We start from the raw sequence: 18,484 nt of genomic DNA, 5'->3' as shown, positions 1-18,484 counted from the left end.
ATGAACTCTGATTTGCTGTGTCACTCCTCTGGCTGTGCTGCAAAAGAAGATTCAGCTGTGCTCTGTTCTCTGACAAGGTAATGGGAGGTTCCCTTGGAAAAGAGGCTCTGCTTTGGGCCCTAAATGGCCTAAGCTCTCCCTGTATGCTGCAGTTTGTAGAGCTCCCAGGGTTCTTAAAACCTGAAAATGCTTGCCTCAGATCAGTGTGTGACCAAAAAGATCCAGAGAGACAGGTGCTGCGATCTTGGTGAATCCAGGGAAATATGTGTTGCTTCCAGTAATGCAAGTTCTCCCAAAACCAAAAAGCAACTTTGAGAGCTACACTGCCAGTTATATTACTAGGAGTAGAGGTAAGAGAAATCATTCACCCTCAAAGATCTTGTCACAAAGCATTTATTTAAAATCAAAGCTTTGATAAACTTGGAAGTTTTCAACGGAGAGCAGTTAAACAGCAGTGGTTCTGGTACATACACCTTCTTAAGCTTCACAAAAGCATCTGTTGTCCACACATCATGCTCTACTGCTTGGCAGAGACAGGATGGAGACAAAGTCTTCTTGGTTCCTGCAGAGCCATGCTGAACACCTTCACCAGACTACAAACAGCTGAAGTAGTTTTAAAGCAGCCAGTTGCCCTCAAGGGATAGGAAGGAAAATTACAGACCGGCCTTTTCCCCAGCTGCAGTTTGTAGGGACACAATTTACCTGTTTTACTTCAGCAGCATGAACTACATTGAGTTAGAGTGAAATGCAGTGGGAAGAGCTTGGCAGCTGTGAGTATGATCCTACAGCTGCTTTGGCATCAGTGGATTTAATAGCTAGGGTACTTTGCAGCAGGAACACTCTACAGGCACCTTCAGTGTGTGCAGAGGGCAAGTGCTCACTGGAAGGTAAGAGCATCAGTTGAGTTCCTGAGGTAAAGCAGGTGGGTGTTACATTATAAATGCAAGGAAATTATTTGAGTCATATCCCTTGATTAGGTTCCTGATTCTGCAAACAAGGGGCTTAAGTTGGTGGTTAAACTGATACTTAAGATTTTCCTATGTGCCCATCAGGTGTCAGGCAGAAATGACTGAACAGAGTTAAGAACGTAAGAGAGCTTTTCACCACTAACAGTGAACAGCTGGGATCCCAACCCTCACTTTGTGTCCTGACAGCCTCTCATCCTACTTGAGTAGCAGCTCCTTATTTCAGTTCAAATTCTCTTGAAATACATCTGGAGTGTGAAGAAAAAAACCCCAATACTATGTGCAGTGTCACTGAATTTCAGGTGCTGTGGAACCTGGAAAAAGAAACCCCCAGTCTTGGTGGGATAGAGCTGGGTTATTTCTGGTTTGATACTGGTGACATCTGTGTTAGAAATACATTCCAAGATTCTGCTTGGAGACTCCAACTTGTTGCCCAAGAACTATTCCTAAGATTTAAAAAGTTACACGGAAGATCTGTCAAAATCTGTAAACTTTGCCTTAAATTAAGGATAAATTATTTATTTACACTTGCACTTTAAGTCAATTAATATTTTGTTTATTTATTACACAACTGTTGTATGAAGTATTTTTCCTTATGCCCTTAGAAGGTAGAAGATAAAACTCTCTTTGCAGTATTCAACAAACTTCTGTGGTCACAGAATGCTTTTCTAGTGACTGTTCCATTTTATGTATCAGCTTTACATATGGTAGCCCCTGTTTCAGGGATCATCATTCAGGCTAAAGCAAGCGCTTCAATCTTTCAGAGCTGGTAACAGAGGCAGGAGCTCAGAGCTTAACCACACCACCATCTCTTTGGCTGAGATGAAGAAGCTTGCAGATTGCAAGACACCAGTTGTTTCCATGAACTCTCACTGTACAGGAGCATTTGCAGAATACACATTAGTTGTAGTCCCATTAATTACTTTGATTTTTTGATGTTTGGTCCATCATGATTCCATTGGTGTCTCCAAATCATTGCTGCTTCTGCTGGCTGTGGAGCTAGAAGCCACAGAGTTTGCACTGGCCAGGACGAGCCTCTCTCTGTTTCCAAAAACTTCATTCACTGCAATACAAATGGAATTGCTTACATGTTATCTCCCAGAGGGAAGAGGAGTAGAGCAGGGACAGCCTGGTGAGCACCATGGAATGGAAATCCCAATGTACTGGGCTTTCAAAGCTGTTCCCCTTAGCCCAAGTACAGAGTTGAACCTAAAGGTCAGAAAATTGCCTGCCTATCATACTTCAATTAACAAGTTCTGTTATTTTTCCTCCAGAGCATCTAGCGGTTTCCTCTACATAATTCTGTACCTAAGTACTGTAAAACTGATGAGGTTTGAAGACCACATCATTAAGTTTAAATAATTTATTTCTGGTTTTAGTCTGTGGTTCCCAATAGGCTCTTAAAAGCCTTCTCCAAAAAAAACATGCTGTTTAGTTACAGGTAACTACAAGTGATCAAAACCAGTCCTCACTTTTCTTCCCATAAGTACTCAAAAATATGACTATCAAGACTATCAAGAAAAAAACAAAACATAGGTATTATAAGGAATAAGGTATTACACATCAGCTGCAAGAACATAAATCGTGTCAAGCAGTTTTCCAATTTAGAAAAAAACTCACGTTTTTTGAAGCTGAAAATGTGACCACACATACAGTCTTGGAGTATTTAAAAATACTAACCTATGGTTTTCTGTCAGAGTCCCAATGCATTACTGAATACAAATACACCCTGCAAGCAAGGGGAGAACTACAACATTCAAAGAAATTAGAACATTACCTGCAGAGATCTTGCTTATATCCCAAACACGCAGCCCTTCCCGCTCTCCTCCAAAGGCAAAGACAAAGGGGAAGTCAGGGCAGCAAGCTGCACAGAACAGAACTCCCTGGCAGGGTGGGAGAAAAAAAAAAGAGAATTTTTTTTTTAAATCTTAAAATGAATTTGTCATCTGAAAATACTTTCACCAAGCAAGTTTAAACTAATTTAATTAAGTTTCTGAAACTTCTTTCATAAAGACATAAAATGAAAGTCAAGAGCTGCTAATTATAAACAGTGGTTCACATCTTTCTCTTGAATGTAGCAGATGCAAGCTGGAGCACCCATAGTTCTACTTAGAACATTGTACCTGGAATTTGGGACTCTAAGGCTTTAAAGCACTCTGCCAGTTCCATATGGAATACTGCACTGTGATGAAAATGATTTACCCAGAATATGTTACTATTTTTTTCTCTCTGAGACCTTAGTTAGAACAAGATTTAAACTAGACAGAAAAAGAAAAAGCAGACAGTTAATATATAAAACTTAGTAGAATCAATACATAAATATTACTATACCATTTTCATATCCCTGGAATGGACTAAACTTGGTCTGTCTCCCAGGATATCCCAAATTTTCACATATTTGTCAGCAGATGATGTCACAAGGCACCCTTTGATCTGACTGCTTAGTTGTAGCCCTGGAAGATGAAGAGTGCAGCAGTGTGAGAGCAACAGGCAATCCCCATTTCACAGAGATGAGGATACATTTTGAAGTGAAGATACCAGAACAACCCCAATACACTCCTCACACTAACTCCAGAACAAAGGAGCAGAACATTAATGAAAGTTCCATGCTGCCACTTTAGTGAGCCAAGGGAACCATGCAGGCCTATTTTGCCTCCCAATACCCTCAGCAGAGATTTGTTTCACATGCCAGCTACCATGATCAGCATGCACAATTTACTTGTTTAACAAAGAATAACTACACCTCAGTGCTATGGATTAAAGGCATCTTCCAGATGTGCCTTGCCCACTTGGAACAAAGAGGACACAAAGGCAATTTACCTGACACCTCTTCATCGTGAGCTTTCAGAGTAAACAGGGGCTTATCAGCACGAGCATCCAGACAGTACACAAAGCCATCGTCTGTGCTTGCCTACGGAAACCACAGCATTTAAACAACAAACAGCCACCATCACTGTTCTGGGAAAAAACTGCCAGTGAAGTAACACCCACCCTCTGGTAAACCCCTCTGATCCCAGGCAGACACTGCTTCTCCCTAGCACATGTTACACTGTTCCCAGGCCTGCACCCCCAAAGTCAGGCTCCACCCAGCCGGTACCCCAGCTATTCTATGAACCTCAACTATGCTGCACCAATGACATGAAAGTTTTAATCCCATGCAAACTTCTTAAAATGTATTTTAAATAGAGTTGCCCCACTAAGTTTGGTCCTCAGGGCAGGCAATTAAATACAGAGCCTTCAGTCTCTTTACTGTCAGTTTAGTTTTGGAGCCATTAGTGGCTTTTGGAGCCATCAGTTTTTGCACATGACTACTGACAGAAGTCCTGTGCAAAACTAAGTGTGATTACACCAGGAAAGAGCCACATCATAAAACCAACAGAGCTGAGCAGCCACTTCTGTTGCCTGTATACATAAAGCAACAGAGAACTAGACAGCCATTGAGATAATAGGGAAGATTTGGTTTTAACTTCTGTTGCAAAGTTTTATTACAAAAGACTCAACAACACCAAGATATTTTTCCTTTATACTCTAGGTGGCTGTAGCTCTCTTCTCCCAGGTAATAAGCAACAGAACAACAGAAAAGTTGCACCAGGGGTAGTTTAGATTGGACATTAGCAAAAATGTCCTTACTGAAAAGGTTGTCAGCACTGGCATAGGCTGGGCAGGGAAGTGGTGGAATCCCCACCCCCGGAAGTATTTAAAGCCATGTCGATGAGGCACTTATGGACATGGTTTAGTGGTGGATTGGCAGTGTTGGGTTAACATTTAAACTCCATCTCACAGGGCTTTTCCAACCTAAAGGAGTGGATCGCTCCATACCAGCCAGGAGGACAGTGCCCTCTAGCGCTGACTTGAAACACTGAATTAATATTCAGGATTTTCGTTCCAATTAGCTATTTCTCAGCTGCAGTTCCTTCATTGCATGAAACACAACAGGAACTCTGCAAAGGAAAATGTATCCCAGCCACTGAACACTGCAACTACGTGACCAAGGTGTCACCTCCGGAATTTCTACTGTCACAGTGAAGATACCAAGTAAGTAGCTGGTCTAGAGATACTTACTGAAAAAACTACCTAAAAACATCCTCCCCCAGACTGCATTATCATAATAAGCAGCACAAACTATCCAAATATTTGTCCATCGGCTCCATTCTGATTCAGAAACATTATGAACACTAAGTAGCTTAACACAGGTTAAATGACATGGCAACAACCAACCAGAACAGAAAAGCAGTACTCACCAAGTAATGGCAAGGGGAGAAATGATTCCAAATTACTCTCTCAACCTGACCACTAAACCGCCACACTCGATGGCTGTCCTGGGGGTTTCTGCAGTCATATAGCACTGCTGATCTAGGAGATAAAGGGACAGGAAATAAAATAAATAAAATAAAATAAAATAAAATAAAATAAAATAAAATATAAAATATAAATTATCAGGGCAGAACGCTTCATTACATAGTTTGCTTTCTCACTGACATCTACAGAAGCTCCATGTAAACTATAATTAAAAAATTAAATGGAAACAACTTCACTGCTTAGTCTTCTAATTCAGTAACAGATTAAACTCTTGCAGATAAGCATAAGATTTTTCCATGTGCTTCAAAGTTTCATCCTGGTTACCCCAAAAGCCTATCTATTGAAACTAAGCAGAGCTTGGATTTACTCAATACATAAGATACTTATCACACAGCAGACCATAATTATGCAAATATATCACTTAATTACGAACAGACTTCAGTAAACTCAAGTAATGATGCATTAATTAGGAAATCATTTTGTCATACGTATGCATACATTTTCAAATGTGCTTAATAAAAAAGTAATTTCTGAAATCCAACAATCTTAACAAATAGTTGGAGAAACAGTACTCCACAAAGGAGAAAGAGTGGATGGCAGTCAGTGGGTCCTCTGGGATTCTTTACAGGCACGTGCTCAGCTGAGTGGCTGCAGAATCTGTCCCAACTCAAAAAGCTCCTGGGTGCAAATGCAGGGGAGGAGTGGTCACGTCAGTCCAGCATCATCTCACCACTATCAACACCCTCAGTGTAACTCATTCCCACTCTATCATGTAATTAAAGAAGTGTGATATAGGTTTCCCAGGTCTTTTAAAGGCATTTGACACAACAGTTTCTTTAAGTCTGAATTCCAGGTTCTGAAGGCATTGCCCATTGCACACTGAATTGCCTGTGGTCCTGTGCAAGGCTTTGCAGGAAAAATCCACAAGGGGCACACTTAGTTTATGGATAACACAGTGGTTTAGAGGTGTCCATGGTATCAAAGGGGCAGCTAAAAAGGGATCAGAAGCTGGTCACTGCTTGGACTTAATGCTTCCTTTCATCAAAGGAAGTCGAGAGGGAAAAGACAGAAGCAGCCTCCTAACAGCAAAAGGTCCTCCTCCAATACTTCAGCAGATGCAGCAAGAACAAACAGAAGCCAGAGAACTTAAAGGCTTGCCTAAAGATTGGCAAGTCTATGAATTATTTTCACATAAGGACTAAGTCCTAAAAGCAGAATAAAAAAAAAAAATCAATGTAAGAAAATCATGGTGAGAGACTAAAATTTGAAAGTTACTCCATTGAGATGGGAGAACAGAGAGGGATATTTTTGGCTGGCAGGACTTACAAGAACTGGCAGCCACAGAGCAGACCAAGTGTGCAGACACAAACCATTTCCCAGCATCTCCAGGCTGCAATCACAGGAGACAGCCCATTACTCTTTGGCTGTGCCTATAGAAGCTGGAAGGGGACAACTGGGATTTTAAAGTCCCTCATGCCTCCACCCTGGCCTTGCTGGCTGGCAAAACTTGGGCAAATTTTCACAGGAATAAACAGTGACACGTTCTCAATGAAGAAAAGCCATAAGGCCAAATTAAGAAATAAATTTGGTTTGGAGCAGGCAGACACCCGGCACAGAAAATGTCAGTCCAGATGGTTAAAGCATTTGCTACCCCTGAAAAAGAGGTAAGGAAAAGTACATCCTGGCCATATGCAAACCTGGCTTCCTTGCTGGAAAAAATAACATTACTCAAATTGGCAGAGTTATAAAAAAAATGAAAGAAAACACAACGCTTAAATGAATATGAATACCCTCCCCAGGTGCAACATGTGAAAACATGACCCTGACATACTTATCAAACGATCCAGAAACGAGGGTCTGAGTTTCAAAGGGATGAAACTGCAATGTCTGGACCTAGATAATGGAAGATTTTATGTAACACACATATACAGGAACTTTCTTGGAACAAAGCACAACCATCCCACTCAGATTGCTCAAGATCAGTGCAAGAGATGTGCATTACTTCAAACAACCCCACCTGGGGAAAACAAGATATTGTCCAATATAATCTGACCAAACAGAACTCCATGCCCCCTTTCTGCCCTTGATATTAATTAAAAAAAAAAAAGAAAAAAAAAAGCTGGAGGTAAAAGAATATCTGCTTCCAGTTTGGGGAAAAAATGCAGATATTCACAAAAAATGAAAATTAGGAGTTTGTCAAGGGCAGTGACTTTGTTAGCAGCAAAATAAGGTTACAGCTATTAATAACTAGGTTTTACATTTTAATTACTATGAGATTAATTCATTTCTGAAGTACCCACCACTATGGTATTTTAGTATCATTTATTTTCAACCTTTTCACCTAGAAAAAACTGTAACTGACACTCATTGTTCCCTTAAGAGAGTTATAGTTTGACCTATGTTCAGACATCTATTTTTGTAGCTTATACCAGCATTATTATATTCCCCACCATTAGGGCCAACACACAAAAGGTATTTTAGAAACTGTTACAAAGCTTTTTTAACTTGTTTAAAGAAAAGTTAAATAACCTTTTAAAAAGCAAATACAGTGCTGTTTGAAAAAGCAACTAATTAATAAATTAAAACAATTCAGCACAGATGTCAGAAAATAAGAGGATTGTTGTTCTGAGGGCTCACTACCAAGCAGCAAATGAAAAACTGCAGTTAAATTTTTCTCTGTACTCTGCAGTGGAAGAAACACAGCAATTATTCCATACCTTGTCTGTATGCAGTGTCAGGCTGGCTGCTGGCTTACCCACAGCCATGTCCCACAAAATGACTGTGTTGTCAGCAGAGGCACTTGCTAAAACATTCCTGATAACAGATCAAAAATTAGTTTTAAAATTCTTTCTACAGATACAAAGAAATAATGGTCAAAAATCCAAAACACACACAGTGCCCAATTCTGAGAACAAGTACACTGTGGTCTATAGATGATTCCTCTCAAGCCTGAGGGATAATTCCCTAAAGGCAATTCTAAGTTTTAAGTAAAGATTATAAATAGGATATATTACATTACATTATAGAACACTTACAACAATGACAGCTCTGCTCCTATTTCCCCTGGCATTACTTACAATACCATTTGCTCAAAGATTTCTCAAACAAAACAAAGTCTTTGAAGCACATTATTTCCTTTGAAATTGAATAGTACTTTTAAACACTACCTATGCTACTTTGTTCTGTTTGCATATTCATGCAGCCAAGAACCTGACAAACCTGTTTGTGAAATATTTTGCCCTTCAATATCTGTTTATATTCCTACTGAAGACACAACACTATATACTTTGTAGACTGCTGAATAGAACCACTAAAATTTCAGTTAGTTTACAGACCCCATACTTCAACTTGAATTTGAACAATTGTGTTAACAGCAATAAAAACAGCTTAAAAGTTTTATCAGAAAAAGCAAATCAAAACATCCCTAAATGCCTGTCAAGAACACACACCGTTTCCTATAACTGCTTCATTGCTTTTAAAATCAGATTTATTACCTCAATACGTTGCTTCTGATTGAAAGTGTTCCCTCTCCCCTTTTTATATTAACCAAGTGTTTCTGACTGAAAGAGTTAACATTCTCCTGGAAAGGCTGTTTTCCCAAGCAATGTTACAAAGGAAAGTTAAGAAAATGCATAGTGAAGGCTGTAAGAACATTTTACAGTAACACCACTATGACCTACAGGCAGAAAGTTATTTGTAGAGAGTTGTCACAAAATGCCTTGCTTAAAACAAAGAAATGACAATAAAACATTTTATATACAAGCTGCTCCAAGGAGTTCCTTGCTTTCTCCATAAGCTGCCCACTTCAGGGCTGGTTTTATTTCCTGAAAGACCTACCAGAATCAATGAATTTTGTAACTCAGCACATCATAGAATTATGCATTTCAAACTTAACTACTGAAGCCATAATTTTTTTTCATCCTTGTCTGTATTATCACCAGACTATTCCTAGGTACACAAAAGCTCCTCTTTTGTAAGAGTGATGGACTGGTCACTGTCACACTGTGCATATGTGTCTGATTTAAGAACACTGTACATTAAGAGTGCAATTTATATACATTTACTGAGGTCTGTGTGGGTGTTTTCTTCATCACTATCTAGATAAGAATGCAGTACAAGGGAAGGCTCACACCTGCTCATCAGAATATTCAGAGTTGTCTGTGAACATGTTCAAAGGCAAAGGCAGAGGCATTTATGACAGAAGAAAAAAAAATCTGCCTATGTCTAACTGAAGCAGTTTCAAGGCCCCTGCTGAGGATTCTCTGACAGATGAGCTGTTAACAACAACCTAAGTGACAAAAAACAACAGCATCTTTACTTCAGTCAGCACGTTGTCCTTGACCTCTGCCCCAGGATGGGCCAGCTTCGTGTTGCTTCTATAGCAGCACTTCATTTCTAGTTAATTCAGGCAACCGGGAATTTTCTCTGCCTAGAGGCCAGAGGCATTTCTGTAACTGAGCTATTAGGGTTTTTACACTCTCCTGTTCACAGTTCTGGGGCAAAAGCCAGAAGGAAAAAAAAAAAAAAAAAAAAACAAAACAGAATAGCAAGGACTTTCTTCTATAAATCTGCTTGTCTCTGTTGAAATGGTGGTTTCAGCCACTGGCAGAACAGAAGGGCTCAGGGCAGCCCTTCTGCTTCTCCAGTTTGAACAAGTGAAATGTAGACAATTTATCAAATGGCACACACCCACCTTTGCCCTGCCCTCAACCTGCAAATCAAAAATGACCTGCAGCAATATACAAGTATCCAAAAAAAAGTAAAAATCAAGAACTCTAGTTAAAAAAAAAATTTAAAAAAGAGTGTATTTTTAAGAATGCGTTAATTTCAGCAGTGCTTTCAAGTTTTTGGATTTTGTGTGGAAACTGTATGCCTAATTGAGACTGCAATTTTCTAACACCCATTGTTATTCAAGTATTCTTTTACCTGCTTTGTTTATTCCATGAAAGATCAAGCACAGCATCAGTATGTCCTTCAGTCCCTTCTGAAGATAAACTCTGTGTACACACACAACATAAACAGACTTTTGAAAATTACAGCTTCAGTGCAAATCAAGCATTACTCCACATTAGTATGAATAGCACAAACAGCTTCATATGAAATTACTCTCACTTGCTGCAACACAGCCTTTGAGAGAACATCTCTGCACCACCTGCACCCTGCCTCCTACCCCAGATCACAGATTGCTCCAGCTGCTGGGTTTACAGAATTGGGTATTCCCTCCAGGCTAGTCAAAGAAATCTCATTATTTCCAGCTAATGTGCAACTTCTTCAGCTTCTTTCTAAACTCTCCTGGCAGTTCCCTCTCTCTCCTCCCAATTAACTGAGCTTGGGTCCTTGCAACTGCCAGTTCCTGTAACTTCCAATTTTAAATAGTTAAGATTCAAAGTTTACTGGGACACCACCCCACTCCTGTTCTGCTCTTAATTCCAGGCTTTAGTTATTTAGAGAACAATTAGCATTTTAAATATTGTAGGGAGGAAAAAAGAAGGCATTATCCCTGCAATAAATTTCCTCCATCCAACCAGGTAAACCTTTTTGCAACACTTACTTTCTTTCCCTTCTTTTTCTTCTTTTTCTCTTTCTTGCCTCCAAGAGAAAAGACTGGTTCCAAGGATTCTACTACATCAAGGTCCCAAATGTCAATGACCGGGGTCATGTTACCCACTGCAACATAATTTCCTACAAACAAAAAATGAAATGCAACCACATTTATTTAGTTATGAAACAGTCTATTTGGCAATCCGGCTGTCCCTTATTTCTTTGGTTAAGTAAAACTTATGTGCCATAATCTTCTACTTGAATGTATTTATGTTTAAAACTGGCAAGGAGCTATTTAAAAATATCAGCTGACAGCAGATGTTGCCGGAAAAAAATTTACTTGCTCTCCTTCCCCTTCAGTACAAGTAACTGTTCAAACAACCTGTATAAAGTTGCATGTTTTGTTTGTTTTTGAAAGGAAAAAACAAACAAAACTAAACCACATCCCCTGTACTATGGAAGAAAAAAATCTGAGAAACACAGGAAAAATGTTACTAAATACATAAATATATAAAATATATGTAAATTTTGCTGTGGTTTACATTTAGTTAACTGCACTGGACATAAAGAAGTTTAACATAAGCAACCTTCCATTTGCAAACAGAAAATAAAGCAGATTTTAGAGATTGCTCTGGTCTGCTGTCAATAACTTAATTGTTTGCAATAAAATCAGTATTTTAGTAAAAGCATTTGTTACAGCAGCATTACTGAGATGACTGTATCACCAAGCAAAACTACCTGATATTCACATCTTGGTTATCTCAAGTCAATATTACCCTGACATTAACATTAATTTTATTTCTTTGTACTGCGGGAAGAATTTATTTAGTGACAACATTACACTTACACACTTTTCAAGCAAAAATTCTTTAACTAGACACTGACAGTATCCTTTGTAATTTACCTGTTGATTCATCTGGACTAGGATCAAAATTCAACCACTCCAGACTCAGAGGGTAAGCAGGCAAGATAATGTCATGATGGACATAAAATGAGTCCTCTTCATGATTATAAACTGAAAAATAATTAAAGTTATGCAACATATCAGTGAAGAGGGAAAGCAACCAACTGTGAGCAGGTTACTTCTACAAAGGCAGTTGTGGAAAAAACAAAATTCTCAAGAAGATTTAGAAGGAAAATTCAGAGTCTTCAGAGTTTTACTGTAGAGGCCAGACCCTCTACAAATGTTATACCTCACAGAATTACACAAATTAAACATTCTTCTGTGTACTTTAGATAAAGGTGTGACAAGTTCAGTCAAGGTTCAATACTTTTACTTTGTTTATAAGATCTCTTCATAGTATGTGCTCCATATCCAGCACTTTCTGCATCAGGATACATTCATTTTACAGGATTAGCAATCAAAAAAATTATTCCAGATGAAGTTGAAAGGGAAATTAAGATAAAAAGACAAACCAGAGGAAGGTGAAGAAGTCAGAAGTTACCTTTAGCAGATGGTACTGAGATACAGGAAAAGTTTTGGTAAAGCAGCCATTTACTAAATACAAATTCACTGTAGCCAGCTATTTTATTCCATGTAATAAAATAACTTACCAATTGGACAGCAGAGAAAACCCATTAATTATTTTAATAACATCCTATCACACACAAAATCACAGTGCATGTGACAGATGTTCAGATACTAACTGAAGTCTCCAGTTAACTAAGTTATCTCAGTAGTCAACTAAGACAAGGTTACCCAATTTTAGAAGCTGCAGAAGCCTTTGTTATTGTTCTGTAAGTTTATATTTGGTATAAACTTACAGTTAATAAAATTTGTAAACACCTCCAGACATAGAAAATGCCACATGCTAGTATCTGACGAGATGCTTTCACACATTTTGGTCTTGTTGGTTGCTTAACATGAAATATTTTTCCTACAGAAACACAGACCACAGCACAAGTGGCCAGAAACATTCCCAAAAAGAACCACAGTAAGCAAAGATGATAATGTCAGCACGTTCAGTAGTATTTATTGGCTGCAACAGAAAAATTTTTACACAGCAAAAGTCAACCTATTTCTAGAATAAGCAGTATTCAGGCCCTATTAGGGATTATCTCTCCTAGACCATGATGATAAAGGTGCTGGTTCTTCTAATCCCAGCAGTGGAAAGCCCACTCAAAGAAGCAAGGAGAAAGCTAAAGGAAAAAAAAAAAAACCACAACAAAACAAACCACTAGAGGATGCTTGCAGGATATGGAAAGTAAGACTGGAATGGAGAGCATATGTTCAGAGAATAAAAATGCCATAGTATTTCCTAAAAGTTTTAAGAAATGAAATAAGGAAAGGAATTGCTATACAGCCTGAAATAAATAGCAATAACTACACAGGAAATACTCTAGTCCTGAAAAGCAGCTAAAGCACCATGACATGGAAAAGGACAAAACACAAGGCAGAAGCGAAGAAAAATCCTCAAAACCAACCCACTCCCTTTTCAACACAGCCACATGGCACATACTAGGCAAGACACTTCCTATGTTCACTGTAAAAAACAAACCCTATTTTACTCACCATGGACCTCCAAACTACAGCAGTCTTTATCAACTCTGCCACAAAGGACAAGATTGTCACTGGGTTTAATCAAAAAGTCCTCCTGTTCATATTGCTCCTAAACAGCAAAAAGAGAAGACGAGGGGTGTTGAGCAGAGCACACAAAAACATGAAACTACCATGTTCAAAAGCTGGAATCAGTAATTTTGAACCCCAGCTGAAAACACTCAAAATCACTCCAATGCCCACCCACCTAAAACCATGTTATGGTGCTGAACAGAGAAAAGCAAGAACCAGACCCAATTCTTGGGAGAGTGAATAGTCATTAAATTAGATTGAAGGACTTTTATGTGAACATAGGTGGGTTTGTAGAGGTGTTTAATTATCAAATATAATTAAACAATATATATTATCAATATACATATATTTCAAGGCTATCCTGATGAAGCTGATTCCTGAAAAGAAAATCATCACCAGGAGTCCACAAACAAAGGTGATTTCCCTTGTGCTCCTGTGCCTTGACCACTTATATAACAGCATTTTACCCAATAACAATGCTGCAGCTGCTCCTCACATCCAGGAAATACTTCCACTGTCTACTTCCTGGAAAATATTTCCCAAGAAGTATTGCCAACAGCACTACCAGGCATTCAGCTGTACCAGAACAGATGTAATCTCTCATGTGATTTTCATTGTTACTGAGGAATGGAAGGAACTTGGGAATTTTTGTTGTGAAAAATTAAGAACTGTACAGAAGTCAATAATCTTACCCAGAGTACCATCCTTCCCATCTTCAACACATACAAGACTTTGTGGACTTCTCATTGCAAGCTTTTTTTTTTTTAAATTCACTTCAAGCATACTTTAATATTTGAATTCTATCAAGTCCTGCAATTCTTTGAATTCACTTAAGGTTACACAATACATAGTCTTCAACAGTTCCAGTAGCAAATATCAAATGACAACAGAAAATTGTTGCCATTTGATATTTGAAGAACTGCATAACTTTTATAATTTGGGCAAAGAACTTGAGCATAGGAAGAAGAGCTTGCTTTTCTTTTGAGAAAAAAGGTGTTCATTTTTCTGTATGTCTACAAACCCAGCTTCTGCAAAGATGTTCCCCATCTGACAGTAGAAACTAATACAGGCAGAGAAGCAGCCAATGACACGGTACTATTTAGATATATATATATATATATATATATATATATATATATATATATATATATATATATATATATACACACACACACATATTTATACACAGAACACCGATATATTAGACACCTTGACTGAGTCCAGAGTCCACCTCAGCCTGATTTCTTACACAAACTGGTGGAAGGTGCAAGAGTCTTGTAATCTGTGAAATTTTCTAATTTTGGCCACTAGCTGCCTGAGACTTGTTATTTCTTCAAGTATTTTCTGTGACCTACTAGGCAGGTGGAAAACCACTCCATGTACAGAAGTGCATGGTTTAAGTGAGGAGCCAGCTCACCTCAACCTCCTACTTAAATGCAAAAGGCACAAAAAGAAGGGCTTGCACAAAGCAACCTTAAAATAAAAGAGCACCATCCAACCAAAACTCTGGCACACCTTTGAAAAAGGACTGCAAGCACTTAAACACCCCAAGGCAGAGTGGAAAATTTAACTGATTTTAAAGTTTGTGCAGTTTAAGATAATTAACATCTTTTAAGTACTCACAGTGGTTTTTAGAGTGATGTAAGGATCGTTTTCATTGCTCCCATATACTGTCAGAGTAGCCAAAGAGTCTCCAAGTTTTAAATCACCTAGATGGGAATTTCAGAACACTTTTTATACATGTCTGTAACAGGCAAAGTTAGAAACTCCTGTACCAATACCAGTATTACCTAAACAGCAAAATATCAGGAGTGGGCTACATGAACTTCCAAGTTCCAAACATAAGTATCTTGGTAAGATAAACTGCTTAGTGCTTTCAGGGACTTCTGCTGCTCTGCTCCAGCACTACAGCAGCCAGAGTGACCTTTCCAACATGCACTTGGTCTTAGTGTCATCAAGGGGAATGCTGAACTGTTTCCCTCAATAAATGACTTCCCAAGATGAGACAAGCAAATAATTAAAACTGTGAATTTCTGAATCTTAACACAGTGTAGCCTTAGGATATTAAAGCCTTCAGTAAAACAAGAAGTGGAAAGGTTCTTCACTTACACTGCACATCTGAGACACAAATTTTTCTTACCTGTGTATTCCTCAGCATCATAATTGTCCAAATCATATTCATCCAGTTCATGATCAGACAGCTCTTCATTATTTTGGGAAGACTTAGTGCTGCTGCCGGGCACGGGTGCATTCGTGTCACCTGCTGTCTGGCCCTCATCACTGCCACCAGCACCGTCCCTGTGGAAAGATCACAGCCCTGAGAAATTGTGGCAGACACACAAAACACTGGTGAGATTTCAGCACACAGTCTCAGTTGCTCACATGGCTTTCAAGTCCTTATGCCAATAATTTCGAAATCAATCCACTCCTTCTAGAGCATTCCCTAAAGTACAAGGCATCTGTAACTCTCAGGCTTTCAGAGGAAGTTTTTCCTTGAAAGTTTCCATGACAAAACATGGCATATATTTTCCTCAACAAGGTAAACTGTGTATGCAATCCCCTTTCTCTTACATGTTTTTTGTGGATACAGTGCTCTCAACCTCACTTCTGTGCATTCACAAGTGTCCATGCCATTCCTTCCTTTCTTTTCCCCACTCAGGGGCATGGTCATGTGGGAGAATTCCCACATTTCTTCAAGCTTTTTAAGACCTAATTTCCTCATACTTCCCATACTTAAGCAAAGTAAAAATCACATAGATTAACATTCATTAGGTAAGGTCACATTGTGGATTCTTCTTATGGGGTAAACCATGCAACATCTAGAAAAATCAGAAATCTGTGGCATCAATTCTGCATGCAAGGAATTTAGGAGAAGGAAATGCACATTAAAGACTGTTTGAGAAGATAACAAACACCCAAGATGTCCCAATGGAGCATGTTCCAAAGAAACTCACCCCTGCTCAACACACTGCACTTCTGTCCTGCACACAAAATTCCCAAGCAACAATGAGCCAAGGCAGTTCTCAGATACAGGTTCTAAACTAAATATCAGAAACCTAATTTTCCTAATTTGTTCAGTAACATAAACACTTCACATTAGCAACATAAATAGAGATGAATATCGAGGCAATTAGATAACTAAATCCAAGTTTGATTGGTGATCTTTGGACAGGGAAAAAAGTGAGGTGTTGCAAATTCCACAAAGTACAACAAATTATAAATAGATCAGCTGTTTCAGATGGTCTTCATACTTCCATCCTGAAGTTTTATAGCATGCATCTCAAATCTTTCCATGCTTTTGAAATTGCAAGACAAAGGAAATCACTCAGAAAACCAAATGCTCACACACAGAAAGGGGAAACAAATAACTCCACACAAGCCAGAAACATTAATCAGTTAAGAAATTAACACAATGTGAGAATTTTCCAAATGTTTAAGATTATTTTGGAACTTTTAAATAACCAAAACCAGAAAAACCAAATAAAATACATCCTGGGACAGTACACTCGGTAGTGTATCAGTGGTGTCACTGATACATCCAACAGAAATAGGGTGAACAATATTCACCAAACTATAAAAACTTTTTCTGCTACCTGTTGCATCTGTTTAACCACTCACACTGTGGCACAACCACACACCCACAGAGCTGAAACACTCAGAAGCCTAAATATATGAACAGATCTAACAGAAAATGGCCAGAAAATGGAATAAGACCTCAATCCCCCATTCTTTCTAGACAAAAGAGAGACATTTCTTTCTTGTCTTCTACTGTGTCTTCTACATCACTTCTTGTATTAGTTTTGTAAATACACTTTTCTTAAAAGCAGAGTGACAAGACAACACAACTACATAACTGAGGGCTCTCAGCGCTGAGGGGAGAGCTGCGATGCCTCCGGTTTCACTGTGCAACATAAACACACCCCTGAGTGACGTTCTGCCTTCTTTACCAAAGCACGAATACTCCATCACTCTGATCTCCACTGTGCCCTCCCTACCTAGAGTGCCCTGTCCCACCCTCAGCATCCTTTTTCCCGGGCAGTTCGGGACTCCCATCTCCGTTTGCCACATGTCCAAAGCAGCCACGGATACAAATCCAGCGCTTTAATTCTCCCTGCAGGCGGGAAGCGGAGCTCCAGCGAGCGCCAGGCCCCGCAGTGCCACTGACAGCTGAGGAACCGCACGTCCCCGACGGCAGCACCCGATGCTGCCCCCGATCCACCGCGCCCGACGCTGCCCCGCCGGCCCTGCCCTGGCGCGGTGTTTGCAGGAGGAATCCGCAATGCCTGCTGCCCGTCCCCGCTCCGAGCTGCGGCCCCCGGGCTGCGCTTCCCCCGTGCCCGGGCCGCCCCCTCCTCTCGCCGGCTCTGAGCGGCCGAGCAGAGCCCGAGAGTGGCGCCGAGTCCCTCCCGCTGCCCCGGCTCACCCCAGCCGGTCCTGCGCCTCCTCGATGAGACCCTTCAGCTCCTCCTCGCTCAGCTGCACCTGCGGGGCGGACACAGAGGGGTGAGGGCGGCGGCGGGGGCGCGGGCGCTCCCTCAGCGCGACCCCGGCCCCGGCCCCACCTTGTCGGGCGTCTCCTTGGCCACGCCGCGCCGCACCCAGGCGGCGCAGGGCACGGGGCCGCTCATGGCGGCACCGCCACCGCCACACGTGCGAGCGGCCCGGCGCACGGCAGTGACGTCACCAGCGCAGCGGCCGCCCGCAACGGCGAGGACAGGGGAGGGGGCGGAGATTGCTCCGTGACGCCATCCCCGCGCGCCGGGGTGGTGGCGCGGCTCTGAGGGGCGGGGCGGGCTCTGAGGGGCGGGGCCGACTCTGAGGGGCGGGGCGGGGCCTGAGGGGCGGGGCGGGCTCTGAGGGGCGGGGCGGGGCCTGAGGGGCGGTGCCTGAGGGGCGGGGTCTGAGGGGCGGGGTCTGAGGGCGGGGCGGGGTCTGAGGGCGGGGCGGGCGCTGCCGCCTCAGGGGGACGCGGGCGCTGCAAGTGTCCGGTCTGCGGGATTTATGCGGAATTCCGGGATCAATTAAGTTAGAATAAACCCTCTGAGATCAGTGAGTCCAACCTTCACGTGCTCTGGGTCACGGCCTCCCTCGCTGCCCTGCCACTGAGATA

General features: G+C 40.8%; 1 protein-coding gene across 1 annotated transcript; it reads right to left on the bottom strand.

Annotated features, from left to right (window-relative positions):
- Positions 1-377: 377 nt before the first annotated feature.
- PWP1 (PWP1 homolog, endonuclein) lies at positions 378-18,032 on the bottom strand. Its single transcript, XM_063154391.1, has 15 exons — positions 17,937-18,032; positions 17,798-17,856; positions 15,515-15,672; positions 14,998-15,083; positions 13,318-13,414; positions 11,710-11,820; positions 10,816-10,946; positions 10,191-10,261; positions 7,982-8,078; positions 7,096-7,157; positions 5,207-5,318; positions 3,786-3,876; positions 3,297-3,418; positions 2,743-2,848; positions 378-2,028 (listed from the first exon to the last, which is right to left on the bottom strand). The coding sequence occupies exons 1-15, from the start codon at positions 18,000-18,002 to the stop codon at positions 1,913-1,915; spliced, it is 1,485 nt and encodes a 494-aa protein (XP_063010461.1). The 5' UTR covers positions 18,003-18,032; the 3' UTR covers positions 378-1,912.
- Between the last annotated feature and the right edge of the window lie 452 nt (positions 18,033-18,484).

This window comes from Melospiza melodia, chromosome 4, assembly GCF_035770615.1.
Source record: "Melospiza melodia melodia isolate bMelMel2 chromosome 4, bMelMel2.pri, whole genome shotgun sequence".
Lineage (NCBI taxonomy): Eukaryota > Metazoa > Chordata > Aves > Passeriformes > Passerellidae > Melospiza > Melospiza melodia.
This window is presented reverse-complemented; position numbering and strand designations above follow the sequence as displayed.

Coding starts and splice junctions, on each gene's coding strand:
- PWP1 (XM_063154391.1), bottom strand. CDS start 18,002: ATGAGCGGCCCCGTGCCCTGCGCCGCCTGGGTGCGGCGCGGCGTGGCC. Junction 15,673..17,797: donor GAGGCGCAGGACCGGCTGGG/GTGAGCCGGGGC, acceptor ATCTTTCCACAG/GGACGGTGCTGGTGGCAGTG. Junction 3,877..5,206: donor TCTCCCCTTGCCATTACTTG/GTGAGTACTGCT, acceptor TGGTTTCCGTAG/GCAAGCACAGACGATGGCTT.